This window comes from Diabrotica virgifera, chromosome 5 (genome assembly GCF_917563875.1).
Source record: "Diabrotica virgifera virgifera chromosome 5, PGI_DIABVI_V3a".
In the NCBI taxonomy this organism is placed as follows: Eukaryota; Metazoa; Arthropoda; class Insecta; order Coleoptera; family Chrysomelidae; genus Diabrotica; species Diabrotica virgifera.
Window position 1 is genome coordinate 126,553,788 of NC_065447.1, and position 14,962 is coordinate 126,568,749.

The following is a 14,962-nucleotide window of genomic DNA, read 5'->3' on the forward strand; positions in this document are numbered from 1 at the left end:
GATTTAAATATAAATTCTTTATTAGTTAGGAAACATTGATACTATTTTCCTACTAAGTTATAGAACAGTCTTCAGAAGAAGATTACCTTAACAGTGTTGTTCAAGCTAATCTCTTCTTCTGTTTGTCTTTAGCTTAGCTCAATCTTTAGTATGGTTAGAAATTTTAGTCTGATATTTTTTTTGTCATCTGATAATGCAGGTACCTACATACATTGCTTGATTTCATCTTTGGCTTTGTTGTTGATGACTTTTAATTTATTACTTATTAATTTAATTATTATGTAGTACTTTATGTATGAGTTTAATTTTTTTTTTGGTATTAGGCATGGTGCATTGTAATTATTATTATGAGTCAATGTTATTAATTGCTAATCCTGTCAGTAGGATTATACAATTAATCAGAACTTCACTTGTATTTTTGTTTAGTTTTTGCACACCTAACCCCTTAAGTTAGAAGGGTTGTTGAATTATTATATATTTATATACTTATTTGGACAGGTAAGCTCATACAAGTAGGTACTCTTGTTTAATATGGATATTATTATGGAACTGTATGTTATGCACTACTTATCTCAGGTTATGTGTTATATTATTTGGAATATTTGATTACTTACTAATTTTTTTTTTGATCATATTTATATCTTATTATTGAATTTGCCATATTGGAAAGATGTGGTTTTTAATTTGTTATTGGGTTACTCTATTAACATTATTTGTCTCCAATATCTTAAACACTTTATAATAATTTATATCCTTCTATCCTACACAGTATGATTCTGGAATTAGTTTGGAATTTTGATGTAAGTATGTATGAATTCTTGAGTCTTTCATATTTCTTCTTAGAAACTACTTAGTCTGTTGATGCTCAAAGTTGGTGAATACGTGGGTTCGAAATTCAGCAACTGATCACTGCTGTCCGGTTTCGTAATCTATGTCCTCATGGCAGAGTAGGCAGATGTCTTTTCATCATTACATTTCCTAAACATTTTTCTGTAATCAGTTTACTTATTTCAGTTTTTTTACAATTTAATAGGGAAGTATTTAGTTCATATTAGGCCTTTTGCTTCATAGTATGTTTGTACTTTGAGTTGATGAGTAAACATGGATAAATATCTTGCGCACTTGTTTATAAATCAATGCTTAGGCCATCCCTATACATAGTAGGTTCGTTAAGTCAGTATTTGGAGTGTTTAGACAGATGAGTTGTTCATTTGAGTATATTCCCACTTCTTTCCTTAAGCATTAGTTTTGCTATTCAGATTCTGGAATATTTCCTGAATAATTCCACGTATGTGAGAGCGCATAAATCTGCAGTTTTAATTTAAACTTGTTGCTCGTTCTCGTCAATTTTTTTTTCTTATCACTTATCCTATTTTTTTTTCCTATACCCTATCACATATTTTTTTTGCCTATCACTTATCATAGTGTCATAGAACTTACGAGTTCATCATGTATTCTTTTTCTTTCTTACTTATTCTTACGTTATTAGTACTTTATCTGTGTCTGGTTATTCTCATACATCTGTTGTAGCAACATGCTATAGTTCGCGAATACCAGCATGAATTAAGTTATGTATTTTCTAGAATACTTTAGTCAATACACTTTAGGTATTTATCTTACCTTTGATTTAGTTTGGTTACATCTCTGTTACTTAGTCTGTTAATAATTTTTTTCTGACTTATTTTGGATTACTTAGTTCAGATAGGTTCATATTACCGGATGAGGGTGTATGTAGACCTAATTTATTTATTTTGTTCAGTATTAGTTACCATTGGATCCAATAATTTAGTTTATTTAGTATTAGTAAGAATTGGTCCATAAATTTGCCTGATCGTTCTTCTTTGGATATACTCCTATATAAATCTGGTGTCCATTGATAGTCCGATTCTGGATAAGTGTCCGATTCTTCATTTATTTTGTGTATTTAGTTGGATAGGTTCGTATTACCGGATGTGGGTGTACGTAGACCTGATCTGTTATGTGGTTTAGTATTGGTGTGAATTGGTCCATAAATTTGCCTGGTCGTTCTTCTTTGGATATGCCTTTTATGAATCCTGGTGTCCACTGATAGTTCGACTTTGGATTAAGTGTCCGATTCCACATTTATTTTGGTTATTGAGTTTTGGATTCCTTTGGTATGTTTATTATTGGTATTATTTGACATTAGTGAGAATTGTTCCATAAATCTTCCTGATTGTTCTTCTCTGGATATACTATTATGAATCTGGTGTCCATTGTTAGTTCAGTTTTGGATAAAGTGTTCAATTCTTTACCTATTTTAGTTACTGATTTTTTTTTATTCACTTTGGTACATTTACTTTTGATATGGTTCGAATTGGCTCACACCTTTTCCTGGTTGTTCCGTTCTTGGATATACCCTTTATAAATCTGATGTCCATGGATAGTTCAATTTTGGTTTTAGTGCCCAATTCGACACTCAGTTATTATTATGAACTTAAGTACAATATTTAGTTTTGTTTTGACTTTTGAGCAATATATGTTAATATTTGGTAGCAGAGAGTAACATAGTAACATTTTAGTATGAGTTTGAGTCATGTATTGATTTATTTTTCCTTGACCATTAGTTTATGCTTAGTGGTAACCTTGCGAATAAACGTGGATTGTTAGACTATTGTAAATTTAGTTGTTAATATTTTGAAGTTTAAAAAAAAAATTTTTTTTTGGTTAAAAAATTTTTTTTTTCCCGAGTAGGAGGGGATTGTAACGGTCCACCCGTTATATTATCATTTTTAGCGCTGTAATTATTTTTAAAAAAATAATTATTTTCTCTTGACCTCCCATTTAAATTCTTTAATTTATCGTAAAGGACTTCTCATGTGACGTCACACTGTACGGAACATAGTTGTTGAACCGTTCCTTGTCGTTTAATTCGTGTTCCGTGAGAGTTTGACGTTTTCCTCGCTGACTGTGGGAGGAATGAGAGGCACTTGGCCGGTGGCTGCGAGGTTGACAGGTTGGTGTTGGTGGTTAGTACCGTAAATGGCGGTTAATTTCTTCGAAATTAATTTTTATTTCAACTAAGTTTGGAAGTATAGTAAAAAGTTACCACCACTTGTTTCCTGGAGTACGGGTTTCCTGGAGTAAGGATGGGAGTACCATCAGTGGAAGAGGAATAAAAAATTAACCGCCGTTTGGAAGAAAACTAACCCTCATGTGATGTCGTACCCACCTTGACTACCTAGGGAAGCCACCTTGACCTTATTGCAGCTACCGCCAAGTCAAACTGGGAGTATGTTTTGGGAACAAGCTTTTTGGGGGACATTCCAGCTCCTTTTCGTCCTGCCACCTGGGCCTACGGGGGGGCATGGAGGTGCATCATAGTGATGCTCATTTTCTAGGATGCAACCGCAACCTCGTTTGGGAACATTTAGTGAGGAGTTTTAGTAACTATTGGTTTTTTTTATATTTCAGACTATCTGTTAAATACACTATGTTTTTTTTCCAGATTTAGGTTACCTCTGTTTTTTTTGACATATGTATTTGTATATTAGATTATTTGGTTCCCAAACTTTGTATCTACGGTAACTTCTTGTGCACAGGAATAAGCCTAGAGAAAATTAGGTTTTTAATACTTTATTATTGCTTTGATATTGGTTTATGTAATTCGGGTAAATTTATTTTGTAACATTACTTGCTTGTTTCCCAAATATTGTATTTATTCGCTTTATTTCGTTTGTTCGGTTACTTCGTCGTTACTTTATTTCATTGCATTTGCTCGGTTAATTTAGGTCATTTTGTCGGTATTTTTCTTAACTTCACTTCTATAACGTTTATTCATTTGTATATTTAATTTTGCTTTATTCAGTATTGTATTTTCTCTTAGTGAGGCTTGGGCCTATTTATTTGTATTATTTTCATCTTCGTCGGTTTCCTTTAGTTGTACGTAGTGGGCGTACTATAACCATTTGGTAGAAGATTTATGTAATTTTGTACCCTATATGTTAGTAAGAGGTACTTATATTTAAGTTTGTAACAGATAACATTATTGTTGTTATCTTTAAAATATATATATATCTTCTTGTATAACTTATGTCATTTTAGAGTCACAGCATAATATGAACTTGCTTAACTCAGAGATTGTTAAAAATCTGGTAGTTATTTTTAATAAATATGTTTATTTATTTTGTATATCATTTATTTTTATTATTCCTTTATGTTCATTATTACAGGTTTGATATATTTAATATTTGACAGCAGTATAAGATACCTGGGAAAATGATCGAAGATCATTTTCATGGCGCCCATGATTTGTTAGATTTATTTATCTTGTTCGTCTTTAGCAATTATCCATCTTCATTCAGTTTCAGTACATTATTCTTATTTTATTATTTCATCTTTTAGTCATCATTACTATCTATATAGAGCTACTGTTCTTCGACAGGCATGCAAACGAGCCGTATCCATCCTTGAGTGTCAAGTTGCTCTCTTGCATCTCTAGCTAGCCAACTCTATTCAGTTTGCCTCTGTCTCTTCCCACTTCTACTTCTATCCCTTCTCATTCCCCTTTCTTCAGTACTACTGCAAAGTAGTATTTAGTATTTTTCCTATTGCGGCTTCTCAACGTAGAAGCCACTTCACCCCTTCTTTACAGCCCATCTCTCTACATCTATGTCCCATTAGCAAACCCCTAGTCTTATCATTTTTTTTCCTTACTTCTGTTGGAGTACCTATATCTTTCTTTTTACTTTCACTCCAACAGAAGTTTTCTTCATTTTGTTACACATTATTAAATAAAATTATGTTGGATAATCGAGTATAAATATAAAAATAAATAAGCAAAATCATTGGCTAATACTCGTAAAGTGAATGTGAATTTAGTTGGAAATATATAAAATGATGAAGGGTCATCATTCCATACATTTCTGTGCAACTATATACACCGGTGTTTCGGCCTATTTGGGTTTCGTCAGTATAGTGTAGCAAGTTAAAAAAGTTGTTTGTTAACTTGTAAAAGGATTACTACAGGAGCAAGGTTACCAATTTTGGTCAGGTTGTTAGAAGACCCGCAGTCGCAAGGCTACAACTAACATTGCCAAGGAGGTAAAGCTACCTGAGGAAATGAAAAGCCATAACATTATTAAATAAAATGATGTTGGATAATCGAGTACAAATATAAAAATAAATAAGCAAAATCATTGGCTAATACTCGTAAAGTGAATGTGAATTTAGTTGGAAATATATAAAATGATGAAGGGTCATCATTCCATACATTTCTGTGCAACTATATACACCGGTGTTTCGGCCTATTTGGGCTTCGTCAGTATAGTGTAGCAAGTTAAAAAAGTTGTTTGTTAACTTGTAAAAGGATTACTACAGGAGCAAGGTTACCAATTTTGGTCAGGTTGTTAGAAGACCCGCAGTCGCAAGGCTACAACTAACATTGCCAAGGAGGTAAAGCTACCTGAGGAAATGAAAAGCCATAACATTATTAAATAAAATGATGTTGGATAATCGAGTACAAATATAAAAATAAATAAGCAAAATCATTGGCTAATACTCGTAAAGTGAATGTGAATTTAGTTGGAAATATATAAAATGATGAAGGGTCCTCATTCCATACATTTCTGTGCAACTATATACACCGGTGTTTCGGCCTATTTGGGCTTCGTCAGTACTCGATTATCCAACATCATTTTATTTAATAATGTTATGGCTTTTCATTTCCTCAGGTAGCTTTACCTCCTTGGCAATGTTAGTTGTAGCCTTGCGACTGCGGGTCTTCTAACAACCTGACCAAAATTGGTAACCTTGCGCCTGTAGTAATCCTTTTACAAGTTAACAAACAACTTTTTTAACTAGCTACACTATACTGACGAAGCCCAAATAGGCCGAAACACCGGTGTATATAGTTGCACAGAAATGTATGGAATGATGACCCTTCATCATTTTATATATTTCCAACTAAATTCACATTCACTTTACGAGTATTAGCCAATGATTTTGCTTATTTATTTTTATATTTGTACTCGATTATCCAACATCATTTTATATATATATATATATATATATATATATATATATATATATATATATATATATATATATATATATATATATACATATAATTATTAATATGTAGTGACTGTTAATAATACAAAATGAATAATTTTGGGGAATGCAGTCAATGTGTTTTGGGCTGATTAGAAGTGAAACACTTTGAACTTTTGTCGAGCTTTCGGACAATTTATTTCCTTTATCAAGACAATCTAAAAATACAAATGTTTAAATTCAGATGAAAACTAGAAAAATAAAAACTTACTGCTCGTGGTTTACAAAATAACTAACATACTTATAAAAAAACATAAAAATTCTTTCTAAAAAATATAAATTGTAAACGTAAATTAATTTTGAAATATGTCAAAAGGACATTAATCAAATGTAGTTAGACTACTTTAATAACTCGATAGATTGGGAAAGAAGATAGTTAACAGTGTATAAAATAATGATATAAAGATATAAGCAAATTTGAAGTTATAAACATTAGTAAAAAAAAAACTGATAGTAATGTAAAACAAGTTGATTTAGAATGTTATAAATATTTTTCTTTTGATACTATTTAGTGAAATTTTAAAAATTAATAAGACCAAATTGTTTATAAAATGCATAAATTAGTAATATCAGATCTCAAAATTAAAGTCATAGTTAGTAAAAATTATAGTCAAAGTTAGTTAGTCAAAGCCAAAATGTTATTATAAATAATGCTGAGATTATTGATATCAGATCTCTTATTAATACAATTTGATTTTTTTATCCAAACCATTTCTTTAAATTCTCTTTAACGTAAATTTACTTCTCTTTCCAAAATTGTTGCTTCTTGAAAAATGAAAACATGATCCTCATTAATAACATGTTCTGCCAATGCACAAGAAGGGATATTTCTCTTGATATCACTTTTATGAGACGTTAGTCTAAGAGATAGGTTACGTAAAGTCTGTCCGATGTAACATTTACCGCAAGTACTACAAGGTATGGAGTAAATAACATTAGAACTCTCCATAATTTTTAGCGGAGTCTTAGTTCTGGTATAAAGACTGTTCAAAGTTTTAACATTTTTAGTAGCAATTTTAATGTTTTTGTTTTGTTTAAATAACTTAATTAATTTTGGCGTTAAAGATGGTAGATATGGTAAAGAAAAATAAGATAAGGTAGGTATACTTTCTATCTCTGTTCCTTGTTCATTGATATCTGCCTGCAGTGTTCTATTATAATTAGTGCTAAAAATTAATTTATTTAATAAACCCCTAAGATATCCATTTTCTAGTAAAATTTTTCTTAATTTTGTGAGGTCACTATTAATAAAATCCCTATGTAATAGTTTACATATTCTGTTTTTCAGACCTAAGATCAAGTTAATTTTCATTTTATAAGGATGATGTGAAAGGTAATGAATATATCGATTACTACAAAGAGGTTTTCTGTACCATTAAGCTTTGAGGATATTATTAGAATCTCTGTGAATCAGCAAATCTAAGAAAGGTAAGCAACTGTTTACCTCTCTTTCGTAAGTAAATTGGATATTTTCATTCCAATTATTAAAAATAGACAATGTATACTCAATTTTTTCCGATGGTAAAGCCAAAATTAAATCATCTACAAACCTCTTTATAAAAGGGATTGGAAAATTAATTTTACTTCTTACATCACTAATTAGGTCATCCAAAACAAAATTACTAACTATCGGGGAAATTTTTGAACCCATCGGTGTCCCATGGGCTTGTTTGTAAATAAAATCTTGAAAAATCAAAATATTTGAGTTAAATATGAATTCCAAAACACTTTTAAACGTTTGTAAATTAAGTTTACAATTTTTTGATATTAAATTCCAATGTCTCTCAACACTTACTAGTACCATATGTAATGGTAACTTAGTAAACAAAGATGTTACATCAAAGATGTTACATTTTACATTACTATCAGTTTTTTTTTTACTAATGTTTATAACTTCAAATTTGCTTACATCTTTATATCATTATTTTATACACTGTTAACTAACTTCTTTCCCAATCTATCGAGTTATTAAAGTAGTCTAACTACATTTGATTAATGTCGTTTTGACATATTTCAAAATTAATTTACGTTTACAATTTATATTTTTTAGAAAGAATTTTTATGTTTTTTATAAGTATGTTGGTTATTGTGTAAACCACGAGCAGTAAGTTTTTATTTTTCTAGTTTTCATCTGAATTTAAACATTTGTATTTTTAGATTGTCTTGATAAAGGAAATAAATTGTCCGAAAGCTCGACAAAAGTTCAAAGTGTTTCACTTCTAATCAGCCCAAAACACATTGACTGCATTCCCCAAAATTATTCATTATATATATATATATATATATATATATATATATATATATATATATATATATATATATATATATATATATATATATATATATATATATATATATATATATTATAATGTTCGGAAAGGTTTCCGCGGTTAATACAATGAAACTTAAAGCTAAAATCAATATCAACAAAAGAATTAATATTAAAATTAAACTCACCAGGCTTCCGGGTTGAACCGCGTCGTTGGTTTCTAGGCCGAGCTTTCGACGTCCTCTCTGACGTCATCTTTAGGGCTTCCGGGGTCTCAGTCTCCTGAGGCTCAAGACATTACACTCACTACTCACTACTTCACTACTCACTGCAATACTGTTGTTGCTGACGCTGGGGCGGTCATTTATACCGTGGACTGAAGTGACTGACGTGGCTGTCGATGACGTGGCGGAGTGGGAATTAGCGCGAAGACTATTTGGAGGGGCGCGAAGATTTTTGACGGCGGGAATTGTATTTGTAGATGGAGCGGACGATGTTTTCTTTAGGAGGGGTCTCCAAGTCGAAGGTAAACGGATGCCGTCATCTCTTTTATTGAGACAATTTGGCCGTTTTTCGATTTCTATGGCTTCTCGGATAATCGTTTGTTTATAGAAGCGGATGGGGGCTATGGTTCTGGAGTATTCAAAGTCAATTTTGTGACCTGTATGAAGATGGGTGTTGGCCTAGGGCTGAAACTGAATCGGAATTGCGAACAGATATGGAATGTTCATAAATCCTATTTTGGATTCTACGATTGGTTTGTCCTATGTAAGATCGGTGCAGTCTGCACAAGGAATTTCATAAACTCCGTGTTGTTCATTTGGAATGTTGTCTTTGACGGATCGGACAAGAGATGAAAGTTTTTGTTGGGGGGTAAATACTGTTTTTATTCCTCGTGGTTTAAGAATTCTGTCGATTTTGTCAGTAACACCTTTGATATAGGGAAGAAAAGCTTTCGTATGATCAGGATCTGACTCTTTGGGTTGTGATTGAGCGGGAGATTGAAGTTTATGGATGCTCCTATCGATGTGATTTTCGCGGTAACCGTTTTGGATGAGGGCTTGTTTTAAAGAAGAGAGTTCAGTAGATCTACTTGCATCATCGGAAAGACGGATTGATCTGGAGACAAGAGTATTAATGACTGAATTAATTTGAGAAGGTGGGTGATGAGAGTTGCCATGCAAGTAGCGTTTGGTATGGGTGGGTTTTCGATAAACAGAGTGATGAAAACCTTGTGATTGGTTCTTCTTAATAAGAACGTCGAGAAACGGTAAGGATGAGTCAGTCTCCATCTTGAACTGGATACTGGGATGTATACCATTCAGATGGGTCTGAAAAGACGCTAAAGCATCCCTGCCGTGGGGCCAAGTGACGAATGTATCGTCAACATATCGTAGCCAACATGTGGGTTTGAGCGTAGATGTGGATAGTGCTCGGGTCTCAAAATCTTCCATAAAGATATTAGCAATTACTGGAGAGAGTGGTGAGCCCATTGGGGCACCATTTATATGTCTGTAGAATTGATTTTGGAAGATGAAATAAGTGTTGGACATGCAATGTTTAATGAGAGATAAGTGGTCTTGCTCGATACTGTGTTTCGTTTCCAGAATATTTAGGTTGTCATCTATAGGAATGTTAGTAAAAAGTGAAACGATGTCGAAACTTACTAGAATGTCTGAGGGTGAGATAGGATATTGTTTGAGAAGTTCGATGCAATGAAAAGAATTTTTGACGAAAGATGAGGCATTTTCGGCGAAAGGTTGCAGAGTTTTGGCTAGATATTTTGCCAAAGGTTGTGTCGGACAGTTGTATGCACTGACAATGGGCCGTAGAGGAAGATCGGGTTTATGAATTTTGGGTAGGCCATATATTTGAGGTGTTCTAGAAGACTTTTCACGAGGAATTAAAGTTTGTTTTACGGCAAGAGAAAGAGAAGTTTTATTGATGATGGTTTTTGTTGTTTCTTCCAAATAAGTTGTGGGATTATTAGAAACTGGCTTGTAGTCGGGGGTGTTAATGAGATTTGAGAGCTTATCGATGTAAAGTGTTTAGGATGACAGTGGCGTTTCCTTTATCGGCAGGAAGAATGACTAGATCTGGATTTGCTTGAAGTTCTTTCAGGACTTTTCTCTCAGATTGACTAATGTTTGGAGTAGGGGGCTTTGAGTTCCTAAGAACTCTAGCGACGTCTTGTCTAACTATTTCAGCATCTTCAGAAGGTAAATGAGAGATAGCTTCCTCAGTTTGACAGATGATTGTCTCAATTGGGATGTGGCTTGGGGTAACAGAATAATCGAAACCTTTTGCTAAAGCTTGAGTGGCAATAGTAGAAATGGGGGTATCAGAAAAGTTGTGAACCACTGTGGTGGGTTTCAAAGTTCTGGGTTTTGGAAGTTGTTGGGTAATTAGATGAGCTAATTTGCGCTTTTGAGTTTCAGTCTTAGACTCGAAAGTATTTAGGGCTGTTTGTGTGTTTATACGGTCGAAACTGTCCCATAATATAGGATGTACATGAAAAGAATAAATAGATGACCAGGTATTAAAAATATGGGTGAATCCGTAGAATCCAAAATAGGAATTCCGATTCAGTTTCAGCCCTAGGCCAACACCATCTTCATACAGGTCACAAAATTGACTTTGAACACTCCAGAACCATAGCCCCCATCCGCTTCTATAAACAAAGGATTATCCAAGAGGCCATAGAAATCGAAAAACGGCCAAACTGTGTCAATAAAAGAGATGACGGCATCCGTTTACCTTCGACTTGGAGACCCCTCCTAAAGAAAACATCGTCCGCTCCATCTACAAATACAATTCCCGCCGTCAAAAATCTTCGCGCCACTCCAAATAGTCTTCGCGCTAATTCCCACTCCGCCACGTAATCGACAGCCACGTCAGTCACATCAGTCCACGGTATAAATGACCGCCCCAGCGTCAGCAACAACAGTATTGCAGTGAGTAATGAAGTAGTGAGTAATGAGTGTTGTGTCTGGAGCCTCAGGAGACTGAGACCCCGGAAGCCCTGAAGATGACGTCAGAGAGGACGTCGAAAGCTCGGCCTAGAAACCAACGACGCGGTTCAACCCGGAAGCCTGGTGAGTTTAATTTTAATGTTAATTCTTTTGTTGATATTGATTTTAGCTTTAAGTTTCATTGTATTAACCGCGGAAACATTTCCGAACATTTTATTCGCCTCTACGGGGAGGAATTTTACCATCTCACTAAATCATACAGCAATCTGTTGTTGCGCAAAACTCGTCTTCTTTGCGATCTAACCTTCCTTAAAGCCTGTCGAGACCATAAAGTCATTCCCAAATGTCTAAAACTCAAACACCATACTTCTTCTTCTTCTATCTCCCAAATTCTTAGAAAATCCAGTTTCGCGCTTCTTCGTGAAGCAATTCATTCCACTAGACGAAAACTAGAAGTCACAAACACCCATATTTTTAATACCTGGTCATCTATTCATTCTTTTCATGTACGTCCTATATTATGGGACAGTTTCGACCGTATAAACATACAAACAGCCCTAAATACTTTCGAGTCTAAGACTGAAACTCAAAAGCGCAAATTAGCTAATCTAATTACCCAACAACTTCCAACACCCAGAACTTTAAAACCCACCACAGTGGTTCACAACTTTTCTGATACCCCCATTTCTACTATTGCCACTCAAGCTTTAGCAAAAGGTTTCGATTATTCTGTTACCCCAAGCCACATCCCAATTGAGACAATCATCTGTCAAACTGAGGAAGCTATCTCTCATTTACCTTCTGAAGATGCTGAAATAGTTAGACAAGACGTCGCTAGAGTTCTTAGGAACTCAAAGCCCCCTACTCCAAACATTAGTCAATCTGAGAGAAAAGTCCTGAAAGAACTTCAAGCAAATCCAGATCTAGTCATTCTTCCTGCCGATAAAGGAAACGCCACTGTCATCCTAAACACTTTACATCGATAAGCTCTCAAATCTCATTAACACCCCCGACTACAAGCCAGTTTCTAATAATCCCACAACCTATTTGGAAAAAACAACAAAAACCATCATCAATAAAACTTCTCTTCCTCTTGCCGTAAAACAAACTTTAATTCCTCGTGAAAAGTCTTCTAGAACACCTCAAATATATGGCCTACCCAAAATTCATAAACCCGATCTTCCTATACGCCCCATTGTCAGTGCATACAACTGTCCGACACAACCTTTGGCAAAATATCTAGCCAAAACTCTTCAACCTTTCGCCGAAAATGCCTCATCTTTCGTCAAAAATTCTTTTCATTGCATCGAACTTCTCAAACAATATCCTATCTCACCTTCAGACATTCTAGTAAGTTTCGACATCGTTTCACTTTTTACTAACATTCCTATAGATGACACCCTAAATATTCTGGAAACGAAACACAGTATCCAGCAAGACCACTTATCTCTCATTAAACATTGCATGTCCAACACTTATTTCATCTTCCAAAATCAATTCTACAGACAAATAAATGGTGCCCCAATGGGCTCACCACTCTCTCCAGTAATTGCTAATATCTTTATGGAAGATTTTGAGACCCGAGCACTATCCACATCTACGCTCAAACCCACATGTTGGCTACGATATGTTGACGATACATTCGTCATTTGGCCCCACGGCAGGGATGCTTTAGCGTCTTTTCAGACCCATCTGAATGGTATACATCCCAGTATCCAGTTCAAGATGGAGACTGACTCATCCTTACCGTTTCTCGACGTTCTTATTAAGAAGAACCAATCACAAGGTTTTCATCACTCTGTTTATCGAAAACCCACCCATACCAACCGCTACTTGCATGGCAACTCTCATCACCCACCTCTCAAATTAATTCAGTCATTAATACTCTTGTCTCCAGATCAATCCGTCTTTCCGATGATGCAAGTAGATCTACTGAACTCTCTTCTTTAAAACAAGCCCTTATCCAAAACGGTTACTGCGAAAATCACATCGATAGAAGCATCAATAAACTTCAATCTCCCGCTCAATCACAACCCAAAGAGTCAGATCCTGATCATACGAAAGCTTTTCTTCCCTATATCAAAGGTGTTACTGACAAAATCGACAGAATTCTTAAACCACGAGGAATAAAAACAGTATTTACCCCCCAACAAAAACTTTCATTTCTTGTCCGATTCGTCAAAGACAACATTCCAAATGAACAATACGGAGTTTATGAAATTCCTTGTGCAGACTGCCCCCGATCTTACATAGGACAAACCAATCGTAGAATCCAAAATAGGATTTATGAACATTTCATATCTGTTCGCAATTCCGATTCAGTTTCAGCCCTAGGCCAACACCATCTTCATACAGGTCACAAAATTGACTTTGAACACTCCAGAACCATAGCCCCCATCCGCTTCTATAAACAAACGATTATCCGAGAAGCCATAGAAATCGAAAAACGGCCAAATTGTCTCAATAAAAGAGATGACGGCATCCGTTTACCTTCGACTTGGAGACCCCTCCTAAAGAAAACATCGTCCGCTCCATCTACAAATACAATTCCCGCCGTCAAAAATCTTCGCGCCACTCCAAATAGTCTTCGCGCTAATTCCCACTCCGCCACGTCATCGACAGCCACGTCAGTCACATCAGTCCACGGTATAAATGACCGCCCCAACGTCAGCAACAACAGAATTGCAGTGAGTAGTGAAGTAGTGAGTAGTGAGTGTAGTGTCTGGAGTCTCAGGAGACTGAGACCCCGGAAGCCCTGAAGATGACGTCAGAGAGGACGTCGAAAGCTCGGCCTAGAAACCAACGACGCGGTTCAACCCGGAAGCCTGGTGAGTTTAATTTTAATACTAATTCTTTTGTTGATATTGATTTTAGCTTTAAGTTTCATATATATATATATATATATATATATATATATATATATATATATATATATATATATATATATATATATATATATATATAGTATTTTTTATCATTAAAAAAATTCGTCGTCATTATTTTGACGACGTTTCGGCAAGATCTCACTGCCATTGTCAAGTCAGGTAGTTCCGCTTCTCGCTGCTGCTACTAGCAGTTTAACTTCAACTAAAACTAGTTTACTTCAAGCAGCAGCGAGAAGCGGAACTACCTGACTTGACAATGGCAAGTGAGATCTTGCCGAAACGTCGTCAAAATAATGGTTTTTCTCAAAACCAAAATTATTCAACGCGGAGTCAAACCCGGAAAACAACAGAAAGCATATACAGGGTGTCTCATTAATAATTGTCCATATAGTAACTGGAGATACCTTAGCACAAAATAAGAAGATTTAACCTAAAACTCTTAAATAAAATGTGGTTCCTTATTGAGTTACAGGGTGTTTTATCTAAAAATTTAAAAATTATTTTTGCTCAGCATTTTAAAACTATTCGACGAATCCTTTTCATACTTGGCAGAAAGTGCGACTACTAGACACCCTACTAAATTATGATAAACAAATGTTTCTAGCTACTACCAGGGGCGTACGACAGGGGATGGTGAATGGTTGACCCTTCTCAAATTCTACGCCACTGCAGGAATTACTATTTTAGTGCCATTTTTAGATTCTCCAATACGTTCTACGTAAATAATATACCCTTCATTGGTAACGATAAAGTCATTAGTTTTCGAG

The 14,962-nt window shown here is 34.7% G+C and overlaps 1 protein-coding gene across 1 annotated transcript; it reads right to left on the reverse strand.

The window, feature by feature from the left end:
* Nucleotides 1–10,369: 10,369 nt before the first annotated feature.
* On the reverse strand, nucleotides 10,370–11,647 carry LOC126885468 (uncharacterized). Its single transcript, XM_050652041.1, has 2 exons — nucleotides 11,553–11,647; nucleotides 10,370–10,826 (listed from the first exon to the last, which is right to left on the reverse strand). The coding sequence occupies exons 1-2, from the start codon at nucleotides 11,645–11,647 to the stop codon at nucleotides 10,370–10,372; spliced, it is 552 nt and encodes a 183-aa protein (XP_050507998.1).
* Between the last annotated feature and the right edge of the window lie 3,315 nt (nucleotides 11,648–14,962).

Bases quoted from the DNA above. Each gene is read 5' to 3' on its own strand.
- LOC126885468 (XM_050652041.1), bottom strand. From the start codon at position 11,647: ATGACTTTATGGTCTCGACAGGCTTTAAGGAAGGTTAGATCGCAAAGA. The intron at 10,827-11,552 runs GTAAAATTCCTC...ATTATGGGACAG, and splicing joins CTGTATGATTTAGTGAGATG to TTTCGACCGTATAAACACAC.